General features: G+C 26.6%; 1 protein-coding gene across 2 annotated transcripts in view; it reads left to right on the top strand.

The window, feature by feature from the left end:
* Positions 1–135: 135 nt before the first annotated feature.
* The window catches only part of Pgant2 (polypeptide N-acetylgalactosaminyltransferase 2), a 120,829-nt gene continuing 104,459 nt past the window's right edge, over positions 136–16,505 (top strand). The window contains exon 1 of one of the 2 annotated variants that reach the window (XM_089170546.1): positions 136–570. Coding sequence is in view for 1 of the 2 variants with exons in the window: in XM_015335984.2 (XP_015191470.1) it covers positions 481–570 (90 nt within the window). In the remaining variant the exon portion in view is untranslated. The remainder of the gene's footprint in view (positions 571–16,505) is intronic. The other variant, XM_015335984.2, reaches the window with a different exon arrangement.

Here is a 16,505-nt window from a genome sequence, read left to right as displayed (position 1 = left end):
AACAATACGAATTTGGCGCGTTTGAAGGGAAATAGTTACTAAGTATTGTCGGTAGAAGGAGTTGTTGTCAGTGATGATGGTGGCGCCGCGTAACGAGAAACTACGAAAGCTTTATTACTCGGCGCGACGAGGCGAGGCGTCAGTGATGCGCGCTGCGCCGGCAATACACGACAATATACGGAAATATACGGCAGTATGCCAGTATGGCTTTGGCTGCCGGCGGGTTCGCGTTCTTCATGTTTTTTCTTGGTAACGCGCCGCGTACTCGGCCGCGGGTGTCCGTCTTCTCCTGAGTTTACATTTTGTGACAGTTAAAGAAAAAGAGGAGTTCTTTAAAGAAACAATCATCAGAGATAAAGATTGAATCGTGATAAAGGGCCATTACGTACGAGGGTGAGAGAGAGAGAGAGAGAGAGGCACGTACACACATACATTATACACACACACAATAAAGATAGAAAGATACAACCACCCTTGGACATGCGGCGAAACGTGAAAATAGTGCTCCTTCTGTCATGCGCCTGGATGTTCGCTTTTGTTTACTACTATCACACGTCCAGAGATACCAAGGTAAGAATATAAATATAGAATCATTTTTTTCTTATGTCCAATATAAGATTCTTTTTATAAATGCAAAGAAAAATATTACAATGATTATTAATTTTGATAATCTCATTGTGATATTTCTTATGTGTTACGAATTTATTTATTGAATTATTTTTCATACACTTAATACGATACATATCAAATTTTTCATATCATTTTTCATCATTATTTTATATCTGTATTTGTATCTTGTATTTTTCATTATTTTTCTAACCTCCCTTTTGGATCCCTGGAATTCGAGGGGGTGTATCGATTATTAAAGAGACACTACTTTGCTTTCCATGCGTGTCATCTCTCCAAAAAAAAAAAAAAACAGAAAAAAAGGAACGTATAACATCGTCTTTGTTTGACAAGATATTTATCGGAATTTTGAAAATTATTGCTTAACAGAATTTCATTTTAACAATGACATTCGTCGAGTCACCCCTTTTTCTCACGTTTTCAAATAACGCGTGTGAACTTGTCGAATGTACGTGACACGTGCTTTTACTTTCTCGATTCGCATCGATTCTCGATCTATGATCAAATAAATTCCAGGTTATTTTATTTTAATTCATCCCCTTGCAATTTCTTTTCTTTATCGTTGTTTGATAGTGTTAACTCCCTTCCCACTCCCCTACTCTTCAGTGTAAGTATTTATCATACGGGGTGATTCACCAGGGTGTCACCTAAATAACTTCGAAAGTATGCTAGTAGCAGAAAAGTGGATAAGAAGAAAGTTGCATGAAAAATATAAAACTATAATATGATATTAATATTTTGTTTTTGCTAAATTGAATCATTTTCGAGATTTATCTGTCAATTTATCTGTCAATTTATCTACAATTTTAGTTAATCACCTTGTATATCTTGGATGCAACTTACAATTTTTTACTTTTAACACCTTTGAGTGGTGAATACTTTTAACTAAAATGTTTTGTAAGAACGGAATAATTTATTATTAATCAAATTATATGTTTAATAATTAAATTTGTTGCTTTTGAATAGAATTTAATTAATTAATATAAACATTACGTTATTTTATATTAATATTAACAAACACGTATATACGTCGATAGACCACTATGGTAATTTTTACCAAACGTATATGTGCGCTCATAGCACTGTAAGGATTGAAACAACCTAAACTGTCATTAAAAGTATGTTTTGACGTGAAAATAATTATTAAAATGTTTGTCACATATCGTATAATTAATTTCTTTTATTTTACTTTTTATTTTAAGTGTAAAAATTTACAAAGGAAATACAATATCTTTTATTTATAATAAATAATTTCCTATTATACCAATTATTATCTAAAATACGATTATTTTATTCAGAAAGCGAATAATTTTTCTTATCAAAGAGAATAGCAAGTTTTTTTTTTTTGATTAATTAACTAATTGCCACGGATTTTGTTTAATTAATTGAGAAAAGTCAAGTATATATTATAACGAGAAAAATTCTTTTGTAATATTTGTGTATACGTTCAAAGGAATTATCGATTATTATTATCCAAGTATTGGAAATTTCCTTAGAAATGATTGGATTATTTTTGTTTTTTTGTCTGCAAAATTTTTTAACGAGATAACTTTATTTAAATATATCACGTTGAATACAATTATTATTGATTTATTTTATATTTTATTTGTCCTGTGTGTTCGTTCTTTCGTTCGTTTTGTTTTATTTTATTTTATTTTTCATTTTAATTTCAAAGTATTTTTTTTTTTATATTGTTTTTAAATACAATTAACGTATTATATCATTTTGTAATTAATTTAAAATCACGTACGTACGAGTCAATTATAATTGCAATAATAATGGATAGAGATTTGAATGTAATCACGGTGTACTTACCTACCTACCTTTGTAAATATACAGTTAAAAAATGGATATAAATAATATCGTTAATATATGCGTTTTGAAAAAATATCAAAATTAAATTTATATAAAACAATAATGAATACTTTGAATCGATTTTGTTTGAATAAAATCAAAATTATTAAATGAACGTTGTTTATAATAAATATATACATATGTTATCGTTAAAAAGTATAGTTTAATTAATTCATAAAACAATTAGGTGTGTATAAACAAATTTATTATACCATAAAACTATTAAGTTTACAAAATCAGGATGTTATATTTATACGAATGTACAAGAACAAAGTAAATAAAGTTTGAAAATGAAATTAGATTCATTTCCAAAATTTGTTTTTCGTTTCAAAGATATGCACATAGTTATCAATTTTTATCTTATCCTATACCTTGCATATTACTTTTTTTTATCATTTAATGTATAATTAATTCTCATCATTTAATTTTTTTTCAAATAATTGCAAATTAATTGTCAATTACATATTAACTTTTCAATCTATGTTAACTAAAACATTTTTACAGTGTATCTTATATATCATATAAATATTGAATAGTTTTTTTTTTTTTTTTTTTTTTTACAAATACCTTGTAAACAAACCCTGACGCAATCATGTGTATATGCATATATACAGTAATCGAGGAAAAATTGTTCGAAGATGAAATTCGGTCGAACAAAGATCCGGTAGGTGAGTTCGATGAAACGAACCAGTTCCAGACGAGTTCCTTCTTCGTTGCGTGCAAATGATCGCGTGTTTATTTGCCTCGTTTCAATGTACTTCTATCTCTTTATCTTTTCTTTCTTTCTTTCTTTATTTATCTCTATCTATCTTTCTCTTGATCTTTCTCTCACGTAAACAGTATTCAGAATAATCGATTTTACAGTTAAATCAAATATTATGAAATGTTTTATTATATTATTATATATACCGTTTATTTTGAAAGTACCCTTAGTTCATTTATATTTAAATTGAAATATACGAATTTTTCTTATTTCGTTTAATTAATAATGGATTTTTGGCGTATCAAAAATCATTATTGACATTACACGAAAATATAATTTAATTTAAAGAACATACTATAGTGGATGCAGAAAGTATTCGTACACCTATCAATTTGAAATAATATGTTTTGAAATTGTAGTTTTTTATAAACGATTAATTTATACATATTCTTGAAAGTATCTACAATAGATGTAATGTAATTTGTTGTAAAATGTAGGGTTTCATGGTTAAGCCAACACCAGCTGCATTTATGCAACCCCAAACAAGTATACAACCTTCACCGTGTTTCATTGATTTCTGGTTTCAGTTCTTCATTTTTTTTTCCTCTATACAGTGCAGTGTCCATAACTTTTTATTTCGTTACATCTATTGTTTTCAAGAATTTCAAGAATATGTATAAATTAATCGTTTATTAAAAATTTGTTAATAAATAACAATTTCACAAGAGTTTATTTCAAATTGATCGGTATACGAATACTTTCTACACCCACTGTATATAGAAGATACGTATACATATACATATATATGTAGGTATGTATGTATGTATACATAAACATAAGATCGTTTCGAGAACTAGGAGATCCGATGGAATACCTTGTACTTACGTGTGCCATGAATTCGATTTAATCGCACCTTACGATGCGAGGTGAAAGTTATTCTTCTTCGGGAACTATCCTTTCGGTGGATACTATGGATTAGAAAATTATTCTTTTTTTTTAAATTTATTTCTAAAATGAAAAAACGAAAGAAAAAATGTAAATTAAACGTAAGATAATTTTAGAAATAATTAATCAATTAATTATAGAAGTTTACTTGAATTTTATTGTTAAAATAAAACAATGATGTGTATACTCGTCAAATACAGTTAACTTTGGGATTAATTATATATAATAGTATTCATATTTTTAATATTTTATATAATATTATATATTTCATATTATATAAAAAAAAAATGTAAATTAAACGTAAGATAATTTTAGAAATAATTATACAATTAATTATAGAAGTTTATTTGAATTTTATTGTTAAAATAAAACAATGATGTGTATACTCGTCAAATACAGTTAACTTTGGGATTAAATATGTACAATAGTATTTATATTTTTAATATTTTATATAATATTATATATTTCATATTATATATAAAAAAAAATGTAAATTAAACGTAAGATAATTTTAGAAATAATTATACAATTAATTATAGAAGTTTATTTGAATTTTATTGTTAAAATAAAACAATGATGTGTATACTCGTCAAATACAGTTAACTTTGGGATTAAGTATATATATAATAGTATTCATATTTTTAATATTTTATATAATATTATATATTTCATATTATATAAAAAAAAAATGTAAATTAAACGTAAGATTAATTTTAGAAATAATTATTCAATTAATTATAGAGGTTTATTTGAATTTTATTGTTAAAATAAAACAATGATGTGTATACTCGTCAAATACAGTTAACTTTGGGATTAAGTATATATATAATAGTATTCATATTTTTAATATTTTATATAATATTATATATTTCATATTATATAAAAAAAAAAATGTAAATTAAACGTAAGATTAATTTTAGAAATAATTATTCAATTAATTATAGAGGTTTATTTGAATTTTATTGTTAAAATAAAACAATGATGTGTATACTCGTCAAATACAGTTAACTTTGGGATTAAATATGTATAATAGTATTTATATTTTTAATATTTTATATAATATTATATTTAATATATAAATTATTATAAATTTTATATAATATATTATTTTTAATATAAATACTTAAATTTTTTTTTTAAATATAAATACTATAATATATATATATATATTATATTTAATATATAAATTAATATATAAATTTTATATAATATATATTATTTTTAATATAAATACTATAATATAATTATAGCATATAATAAATAATATAGTATAATAAATAATAATAATAATAATAATAATAATAATAATAATAATAATATATATATATAAGTAATAATATTTAAATAATAATATATAGTATAGTATAATAAATAATATAATTAATATTTTGTTTAAATTACGTGATTTCACATATCGGTTTTTTTTTTTTTTTTTTTAAATGAAATTACAGCATTTACAAGAGATAAACGAGATCGAAATGATAATTGTTTCTTCCGATAAAATCATTGGATTCAAATGATCACATGTTTCATTATAGCATATCTACTCTGGCACGATTTCGAAGAGCAATTTCTGCTATCAAACGTAGAACTTTCTATCGTAGAGAAGCGTTGTACGTATCCTGGGTGCAACGTTTTAAGCGTTGACGCGCTAATGGAGCGAACTAATCGCGTTAACGTGCCGAATACGATTTGCCCATTAAACCCGAAAGCCACAATCGACGTTGCTCTCACTCATTGCTTCTACTTCGATGACGATTACGTCGTTGACGTTTACACCATTACGCGTTTTAAACTTAAAAACTAAACTCGATTACGTAAATCTTTATTTCACATTTTATATATTGTGTTTTTTTTTTATTTTTTTTTTATATATATATATATATATAAGTCCATAATTATGAAAGTGGTTTTAAGTCAAAAATTATAAAGAAAAAATGAGTTTAACAGTTATTTTACACCACGTTATTTTAAACTCAATTAAAATGAACCATGTTAGATAATGTTTTTGTTATTTCAATATTATATAAAATGTAATTTTCGTAAATATTCCGAAACAAGAGATATATGAGGACCACTTTCATAATTATGAGTACATATACAATACACATATAAATAATTAACTTTACTTTACTTTACTTTACATTTAGTGGAGTAATTAACATTCTTCATAACAAAAAACAAAAAAAAGAAAAGAAAAAACTTGTGAGAATGCATTATTTCTATTTCTCTTTTTATACTTCCCGTTTGACGACATAGCCAAAAACGAGTAAAGTCGGATAATTGTATAGTCAATTTATTTATCCCCCCATGGCTGTTTGCCTCTTTCGGAAATTAGGGATGAACCGTTCCAGAACCGGTTTCAAACGACCATCATTCCAGTGACCCGATTTGTATCAAGCCTCTATTTGGTAAGATTGCGATCAAGATATTATTAGTAGGAAATATAACACGTATACACAAATTTGCTAATTTTTTTCGTATACATATATGTAGGTAAAATACTTATATATATATGTATAGTATTATATAAAATATAATATACTATATTATATATTATACTTTAATATATTATACTTATACTAATATCTATATATATATACTATAATATTATTAATATTATATATAAATTAATATATAATAAATAATATGTATTATTATTTATATATATTTATATATATATATATTAAATATTAATATATAAGTAAATTAAAATAATATATATTAATATTATAGTATATTAGAGAGTATATATATTATATTATATAGTATATATAGTATAATATAATATACTATATATTATAATATATATACTATATAATATAATATACTAATATATATATATACTATATATAATATTATTAATATTATATATAATATATATTATTATGTATATATATATTAAATATTAATATATAAATAAATTAAAATAATATATATTACTATTATAGTATATTATTATTATAGTATATTATAATATCTATAATATATATATAATATTATATACTAATATATATTATAGTATATATATAATATATTATACTATAATATATATATATATATATATATATATAATATTATATACTAATATATATATAATAAATTTGCCTGTTTATATATAGGTAAAAATAAAATAAACATTCTTTCGTAGAAAATGGTATACAATAACAAATTTATAGGTGAAAAGATGTTTCCTCTTCAAAACGTCTATTTTTATATGCTCTTTTTCTTTTATATATACGTGTTGGTTATATATATATCTATAAAAATGTATGTGAACTCTACCCACATATATATATATATATATATTCTTCTTGACCCTTGATAAATTCGAAGGGACCACGAACGGACGTGCGAGCGATAAAGAAAATTGGAATAAGGAATAAGAAATGACACTAATTTTTTTCCACCCCTTTTTCTCTCTACTTTTTTTTTATTTTGCTTTGGCTTAACGTTTGACAGGATTTTAACAGGTTTTTCTCTTTTTTTTTTTTTTTTCTTTTTTCTTTCTTCTTTTAGATTTTTTCTCTCATTTCCTACATTTACCGAAACAACCGTGAAAGAATTAGCTTGAAATCGTGGTGGGAAACTGAAATTCGAAATGTTTGAACAAAAAGATAAAAGAGATTCTCTTCTTTCTCTCTCTCTCTCTCTCTCTCGTTTTTTCTTTTTTTCTCTTTTTTTTCTTTGTATATCTCTTGCAAATGTACGTACAGAACGTACCTAGGAGTACGGACCACTTTATCGAGGATATAGAAAGACAAAGGTATTCTTCGCGTATTCGAGATAAATCCGGACTAATTAACGCAAAGCGTTGGCACACGGTTACGTTTAAATCGTAAGTACAGTAGCTATAGAAAGTATTCGTACACCGATCAATTTTAATTAATGAAATTAATAGGAAGAAAACATTGGAATTCACAAATAATAATATTAAAAGACCAATGGAGTACTGGGAATCGAATTATTTTTACAGACGATTGTAAATTTCATATTTGTCGATCCGATGAACACTGCACTTTTATGAATTATGTTAACCAGTTGACTGTGGAATTTAGTTTCAAATGATCACCACAGGATACAGAAGTAAAAACAAACAACGACGTGTATACACGTCGAACGTAGGGCAAATGGTATTATTATACATTTTACGAAAAACGAGGAAGGTTTACATTTTTATTCAAAGTCAAAAAAATTAACAATTCGTTTTTGAATACGTTATTCTTACTAAAAGCTAGAAAATTGTCAAAAAATAATAAAATACATAAACAAGAAAAATTGAAGATAGGAAGAATAAAGAAGAAAGAAAAATAAGAAAATAGTTAACAAAATTTCAAGCTATGTACGAGTATGTGTGATATGTTTCAAAGTGTGCATGGTACTTTGCAAAGTGCGACTTCACATGTCGTACACCAAAACCTTGTTTCCTTGCGTTTTCCATTTTTTTTTCGAACAAACGGCACATCTTATAAATAACAATAAATTAAATAAATATAAATAAAATACATAACGGTCGTATTGGTAATAGAAAGGTAAAACATACCACCAAATAATATTCTTATTACATTTTATTGAGATTTCGAGTTTTTATAGTGCATGGTAATTTTTTTATTTTACACGACGAGTATACACGTCAAATGCAACGCAGTAGAGATTTGGTCCGACGTGTATACACGTCGAACTCACTTAACTGGTTAAGTTATGTTCATATTTTTTGCCTATTCACCGAATTCTATGACCAATAGATGGTGCTGGACTCAACTGTAACTTTTTCTTCTTTTTTTATATTAATTCATTAATTTCTAAATAAATTAATTCAATAAAAACGTAGTTGTATGCGAATGCAACGTTGTGTCAAACTTTTAAGATAATTGGTAAAGTATTTTTGAAGATTATCAATTAGGTATAAATGAAATCTACATTTTTATATATTTAAATTAGTTAATAAACTACAATTTTACAAGATTTTATTTCAAATTGATCTGTGTACAAATATTTTCTACAACCAATGTATATTTTTTATGAAAGTATATTTTTCATTTTTATTCCATATTTCCTATATCTGTCTCTTCATAAAATTGTTATTTATTAACTTTCTTTTGATTTGTCTAAGAATATTTATGAATTATTCCTCCTTTAATCCTTTTTTCTTTCCTCCTTTCTTTATCACGCGAATCCTTTGAATTATGTTAAGTTCTGTTCAAATTTTTCGCGTATTCACCAAATTCTATGACCAACAGATAGTGCTGGACTCAACTGTAACTTTTTCTTCTTTTTTTATATTAATTCATTAATTTCTAAATAAATTAATTCAATAAAAACGTAGTTGTATGCGAATGCAACGTTGTGTCAAACTTTTAAGATAATTGGTAAAGTATTTTTGAAGATTATCAATTAGGTATAAATGAAATCTACATTTTTATATATTTAGATTAGTTAATAAACTACAATTTTACAAGATTTTATTTCAAATTGATCTGTGTACAAATATTTTCTACAACCACTGTATATTTTTCATTTTTATTCCATATTTCCTCAATTTTTCTCTTCATAAAATTGTTATTTATTAACTTTCTTTTGATTTGTCTAAGAATATTTATGAATTATTCGTCCTTTAATCCTTTTTTCTTTTCTCCTTTCCTTATCACGCGAATCCTTTAAATTTTATTACCCAAATTTATCGTATTTTGTTTCTTTTTCTTATTTTTCGATTTAGCCGAAAAAAAGTGTAATTAAAAAGAAATAAATTTATTGCAACTGGACAAACGAAAATTCAATTGAAATTGGTAGCGTTTATTAATATCCTAGTAGAAGAAAATCGATACAAATCCTGCTCATCTCAACCAACGAACGAACGAACGAACGAACACTTTGAAATTCAACTCGGCATTGTAATGGCACCGCTTTGTCTGACGGTAAGGGATGAATGACAGAAGATTAATAGAAGAGCGTAGTTGTATCGTGGAATATGTTCAGAATCGGTGGGTGCTAGTACTTGGTAGTGGAGACTTAAAAGGAACCCACAGAGAAAGCTCATTTACTTAATTTACATGCTGGTAGTTAAGCATTATCGATTTTCTACCAGGTATCTGTCTTTTCAGACAAACACCTTCCTCTCAAAACTTATATTCGTGGATAATATAAATTTTTTTTTTTTTTTAACAATTATTTAATATAATTTAATATTTAATGTATTTTTGTTAATAAATAAAAAAATAAATTTTTCAACAATTATTGTATATAATACAATTTAATATTTGAGAACTTTGATTCGACATACAATTTTTACGGCTAATGTTTTTTTTTCCTTTTTTCTTTTGTAACTTTGAACAGCTTTAAAATAGAAAAATCTCGAAGTTTTTTGTTTTTTGTTTTTATCTCATCTACGTTGGATTATTACAAATAAGAATTTTCTTTTTTAACTTTTATAAAAATATTCTTTGACTTATAAAATGAAACAAGTTGGAAGAAAATATAAAACTTGATAGAACCGAAGTGAATGGTAAATGATAGAAATGATAAAAGTTACTGATAAAAGGCGAATAAAAGTAGGTGCTGTCTTTTAATAATTAATGTTACTTCAAGAGTAGATATTTTGAAGATCTTGAAAAGTTTGAAAGCGTTATTAACTATGTAACTCGGTTGTGTTTCAAGCTTAGTACTCTCTTTCTTTATCCTTACCTTTTCCGTCTCTCTAGGGATATCTATTTTTGTTGTAACACGTCACCTATTCTCTACTATTGTAAATTCGGAGACAGAAAATACGCATCATTGGAATTCGTCTTGACAACCACTATCCAAAAATAAATATTAAAATATAATATTGTAATTAAAAAAACCAAGTTTTGACTAATAAATCTCAAAAATGATTTAACCTATCAAAAAAAAAAAATATTGGTACTTACGTATTAACGCTACCGCAGCAAAAATTCCGCTAATGCGCTAATTCCGCTAATCTTGTTGTTCGCACACAACAACCTTGTTGTTTGCACACAGCAACCGTCAGGATTGCGTCAGGGTTATGGCGACTAGGGATCCTGTAGGAGGGATGCGCCATTCATATTCAGCTCATGTGCCATTGGCTGAAAATTTTGGGGGACCGCTTGAATTTATAATAATTTTTTCGTGTAACCTATTCTATTTTAATATAAATTTTTAATTATCATTAAATATAGTTCATTTTTTTCCGTATTTGATGCAATTCATTATTTCATAATTATTTCAATGTTTGAATCATTCGCGCGCAAAATCGAGTTCCGGTCCCCCAGCAATGTACATGGCGCATCCCTCCTACAGGATCCCTAATGGCGACAGCATCAGGTGAAAGAAAATAGAGACTATTTTGAATCTATGTTAAATTTTATATCGACCCATTTTCCACCGAAATCCGATTGACTACTTTTTATAAATAAAATATTTTGGATTTTGATAGTGTTTCGATTTTAAATAAAGTTTTTTATTCTATGATTTGAAGCAACAATTTAAGATGTAGATTGGCGCATTAGCAGAATTTTGCTGCGGTGACGTTAATACGTAAGTATCAAAATATTCATGTTGTGGGATTCAGACAGAGAAAAACAATAATATAAATGATGATGATGAAGAAATATAAATGTGTGATAGTTTATTTAATTAATTATGATTTGATGTTGAACGGTATTTACATAAGTTTACACGAAGTGGCGTGGTTACAAAAATACAGAATACAAAAGAGTTACAAATATAAGACCGACTGACTGACTGACTGATTTGCAGAATAACTGAATACACAGACAGATACAGACTAAGGACAGATACAGACAGACTAACTAAGGACTGATTAACTAAGGACTGATACAGACTACACACTAACTAAGGACACTTTCTTACTTCTTTCCACATATTCAGAAATGAGCTACACCCCTTTGGAGAGGGAAGGAGATTATGAATCTTATTGACCAATAGCATAAGGATCCACCCCATAGTCCACTGATGGGTAAAGCCTATGGTTTTTTGCTAGTGGAAATTATGCATAAAGAAACTTGATCCAGAATATCGAAATGTTATTTCTTTTTATGGTATCGTACGTGCTTAGATAGGAATTTGAATACTCCTCAAAGGTCCCGACACTGCACAAAGGATTTTCATCGCACCAATATATTAGATCGAGTCATAAATAACTTCCGTTTAATATGAGACAAAGAATGGTGTTTCTGTCACTAATAAGTGCACGACACTTTTCATGGTGTTTTTTTTTGCACTCTTTGTATTTGTTGGACGTATCTATTGGATTTTGCTCTAATATTACCTTTAAAAGGTTCGTCAAAGTTGGAAAGACGTCCTGCATTCGGTTCGTCTTTTAAGGTCGTATCTCCAGAACAGAATTTTACAAACCAATTTCTGACTGCCCTATCGGTTATCAATCCTGCACTGTATACGCTGCATATAATTTCAGTTGCCACTTTAGTGCTATTGCCTTGTTTCAATTCCTAAAGCATTACATGCCGAATATGCACTTTTTACTATCCATTTGAAAAGTTAAGAAAAACTGTTAAATGTAACATTGACTATATACAAAAGTTGACAGAAGACTAACTGAATCCTCATCTATACAGTGATATCAAAAATTCGTTTGTTTCGGTGATTTAAAGTAGGTAAATATGAAAAATAGATTCTACATAGTTGCACATCGGAAGTTACTTATGACTCGACCTAATATCTCGATAATTTTTAGGTTTGTTTATGGTTTTATAGCCCTCCTAAATCTTTTCTTTTAGTCTCTGAATAGAGTTTTCCTTTTCAGAAAATAAAATATAAAAACAATAATTGAATACTAGTTTTACGTCTACAATGTCATATTGTATTCCTAAATTTTTCATGTAATTCTTCTTCTTTATCCACTTTTGTGCTACTATCATAGTTTCGTAGCTATTCAGGTGACAAGAGCTGGTGAATGACCTTGTATATATAGAACGTACACATATTTACATTTTGTAGACAGGCGTAACGTATGCTAACATTTCGACGTAATTGGTCTGATTACCTCCAGACGAGATTTGTTAGTGAGCAAACGTTTTCTCGTTTCCCATGGATACAGCATGCACGATTATATCGTACGCGAATGGTTATGGCGTTAGCGAGAATGTAATGAGTCGGTCACATTTGCGGTCACGTATCGTACGAATTTTTCGTCATTTTTTATCATGTAACCCAAAATGTGCTAGAGAAGTATTATACACCACTAACCATGTATATATGTGTGTGTGTGTGTGTGTGTGTGTGTGATGGTGTTAGATTTAAATAATAATAATAAAAAGTCTTCTCTTTTTCTTCATTTATTTTTGAAACAACATCAAGGACTAGTAACCAAATGTATGTAGGTAGTATAGGTTTATGGTATCTATGTACTGGGTTGTTCGGAAAGTAATTTCATTTTTTTCCTGACACAATAAATGCATTCATTAGTTGATGTAAATCGGCAAATGACAAAACGTGAGATCGGTGAGAAATTAAATTTATCAAATTTAACTGTTTCTGCCCATTTGAAAGGCCTAGGTTTAACCACGAAACGAAAATTGTTTTTATTTTTACAAGAGAATTACTTTCCGAACAACCCAATAAATAAAATGTGCTGAAGAAGTATTATACTACTAACCATGTCTATGTGTGTGTGTGATGGTTTTAGATTTAAATAATAATAATAATAATAATAATAATAATAATAATAATAATAATAATAATAATAATAATAATAATAATAATAAACAAGTCTTCTCCTTTTTTTCATTTATTTTTGAAACAACATCAAGGACTAGTATAATCTTTTCCTTTTCAAGATTATTTTCTAAAATTTTTCATATTTATATATTATGTCTCATAAGATGATATTACATTCTAACAATTTTTAAAGCTACTTTTATTTATTTATTTATTTATTTATTTATTTATAAATATATATGTATATGTATATGTATATGTGTTATTCGTCGTAAAGAATTACAAAGGATACGCTCGTGTTTTTCTTTTCTTTTTTTTTTCTTTTTTTATTCTCCGGAATAAACAAGAAAAGTTTTTCGTTTCTGAAACTGGTAAAGATTTTTCAAGGGATGGAAAAATCTTTTTCAGTCTACGTCAAGAAAGATGTAGGATACGTTTGAATTTTTCTTCTTATTTCTTGTATTCGGAAATACATTGATGTTGGAACTACGAGTAACGTAGTTCCGAGTAAGGTGTTTTGTTTTTTTTTCTTTCTATAAATATGAAAAGAAAAAGTAGAAAGAGAGAGAGAGAGAGAGAGAGAGAGAGAGAGAGAGAGAAATCAAGTCAGTTGGTTTGATTCGTCGAAATGAAGTTTTTCGTTCGTAGATTTATGCAACATTTGTTTTCTCGTATTTAAAAGAAAAGAAAAGAAAAGAGAGAGAGAGAGAGAGAGAGAGAGAGAGAGAGAGATTATAAGGAGCCACGGTGGGATCAGAGGTGGGGGTGGGGATGGGGATGAACTTTGGTAGGAAAATATATTTTTTCTCGGTGAAATACCTGCGTGAGATATCTACGGGAAAGTTTCTTGCATCGAGGGATCTTTTCGTTTAACTGTATGTGCTGTTTGTGAAAGAGGAAAAGGAAGAGAAGGATAGAAAAAAGGACAGAGTACTAAAGTGGTGGTGGTGGTGGTGGTAGTGGTAGTGGTGGTAGTAGTTGAAAGCAATGTAAAAACGAGGGATGCGCTCTCGTGCGTATGTCTACTAGTATATCTACACATATCTCTATGTGTGTATGTGTGTAAGCACCTCCGGGAATGCACCGAATACCGCACTGCGCACTATTTATTCCTTTTAATTTTATTCTCTTCACCTCGAACCGTTCTCACGTTCGTGAATCACAATTAAATAGGATCTTCTATCTTTTTCTTTTTCTTTCGGTTGCATTTAATAAAAAAGGATTATTTTTATTTCTTTTTTTTATTTTTTTTTTATTAACACACTTTGCGCGGGAAACGACCAAAATCGGTTTTTTTTTATTCATTAAATATTATTTTTGTATTTAGATTAATTTTATAAATTATAAAATATAATATATATATTTCGAAATAAATAAAATATTAACATATTTATATTTATATTTTTATATTATTTTAATATTATTTTTATATTTATTTTATAATCAAATATTATAGATTTCTTTTTCTAAATTATATAAAAGAATAAACAAAAAAATAAAATAAAAAATAATTATATTATTATTTATTTTATTTTATAAATATATAATAATATATAATAAAATATATAATATAAATATATAATAAATATATAATAAATATAAATATAAGTAAATATATAATAAATATATAATATTTAATTTCTATATATTTTATATAGAAAAATTTATATTAAAAAATAAAATACACCATTTGTATTATAAAAATTTTAAAAATAAATATTATTAAATATTTAGTATAGTATATAGTACCCAAACAAGATGTATTAAAATTCATTCATAAATTTTTAGAAGAACACAAATAAGTATCGAAGTTTTATTAACAAAATGTATAATTACAATTAAATGTGGTATATTGTTTAATGTTGTTTATATTGTTTTATATTGTTTTATATTGTTAATACTATAGCTAATATTATATTAGGACATAATTAGAATTAAGTATATTGTCAAGGGGAACGAACATGTAGGGGGGCCTTCGGGTTAAACACCCTAAAAGGGTATACCTGAAATTAACTTCTTATCTCTATCTCTTAAAATTACAATTACTTATATTTTTTTTTTACTATACTATTTATCAAAAATATTGAATAATCTTGAACAATTGTATTATGAATTTAATCTCTTTTATCTTTTATTTAATCTTTTGTTATTTTTGTATGTTTCAGGTAAGTAACTAGTAGAAAGAGGTGTATGTACTGTACGCATGTGAGGATAATTTAGTTTCGATGAGAAAAGGTTTAACGTATGTGCACGTTCTCTATTTCCACGTCGTTGCAATAACCACTCAACAACCAGAAATACTACTCTAAGGGAATCAAGAATAATTGTAGTGGGAGCTTTTCATCTTCTACCAAATGAAAGTCGAGATAAGTGGAAAAACCTTTAAATGATTTTACGTATTCGTTCTCTCGGTGTTATTAGAGACATTTATTAAAACGAAAAGATCATTTCTAAATTTCATTTCGTCGTAATAGTGAAAGGTACTTCTCAATTTGAACATTTTCATTGCAAAATGGATTAGAAAACTAGTTTAATAGATCGCAAAATATTGCAGGTAATAGAAAGTGTGATGAGAGAGAGAGAGAGAGAGAGAGAGAGAGAGAGATCATCTAAGAAACTTTTTATATTTACAGTTTGTTGTTTTTTTATTTATTTTTTTTTCTGGTTTGTGTGTGTGTGT

The sequence above is a fragment of the Polistes dominula genome, unplaced genomic scaffold, assembly GCF_049000335.1.
Source record: "Polistes dominula isolate Pdom_NZ unplaced genomic scaffold, Pdom_raw_medaka contig_79, whole genome shotgun sequence".
Lineage (NCBI taxonomy): Eukaryota > Metazoa > Arthropoda > Insecta > Hymenoptera > Vespidae > Polistes > Polistes dominula.
Note: the sequence above shows the minus strand (reverse complement) of the source record. Positions and strands in the feature narration are given on the sequence as shown.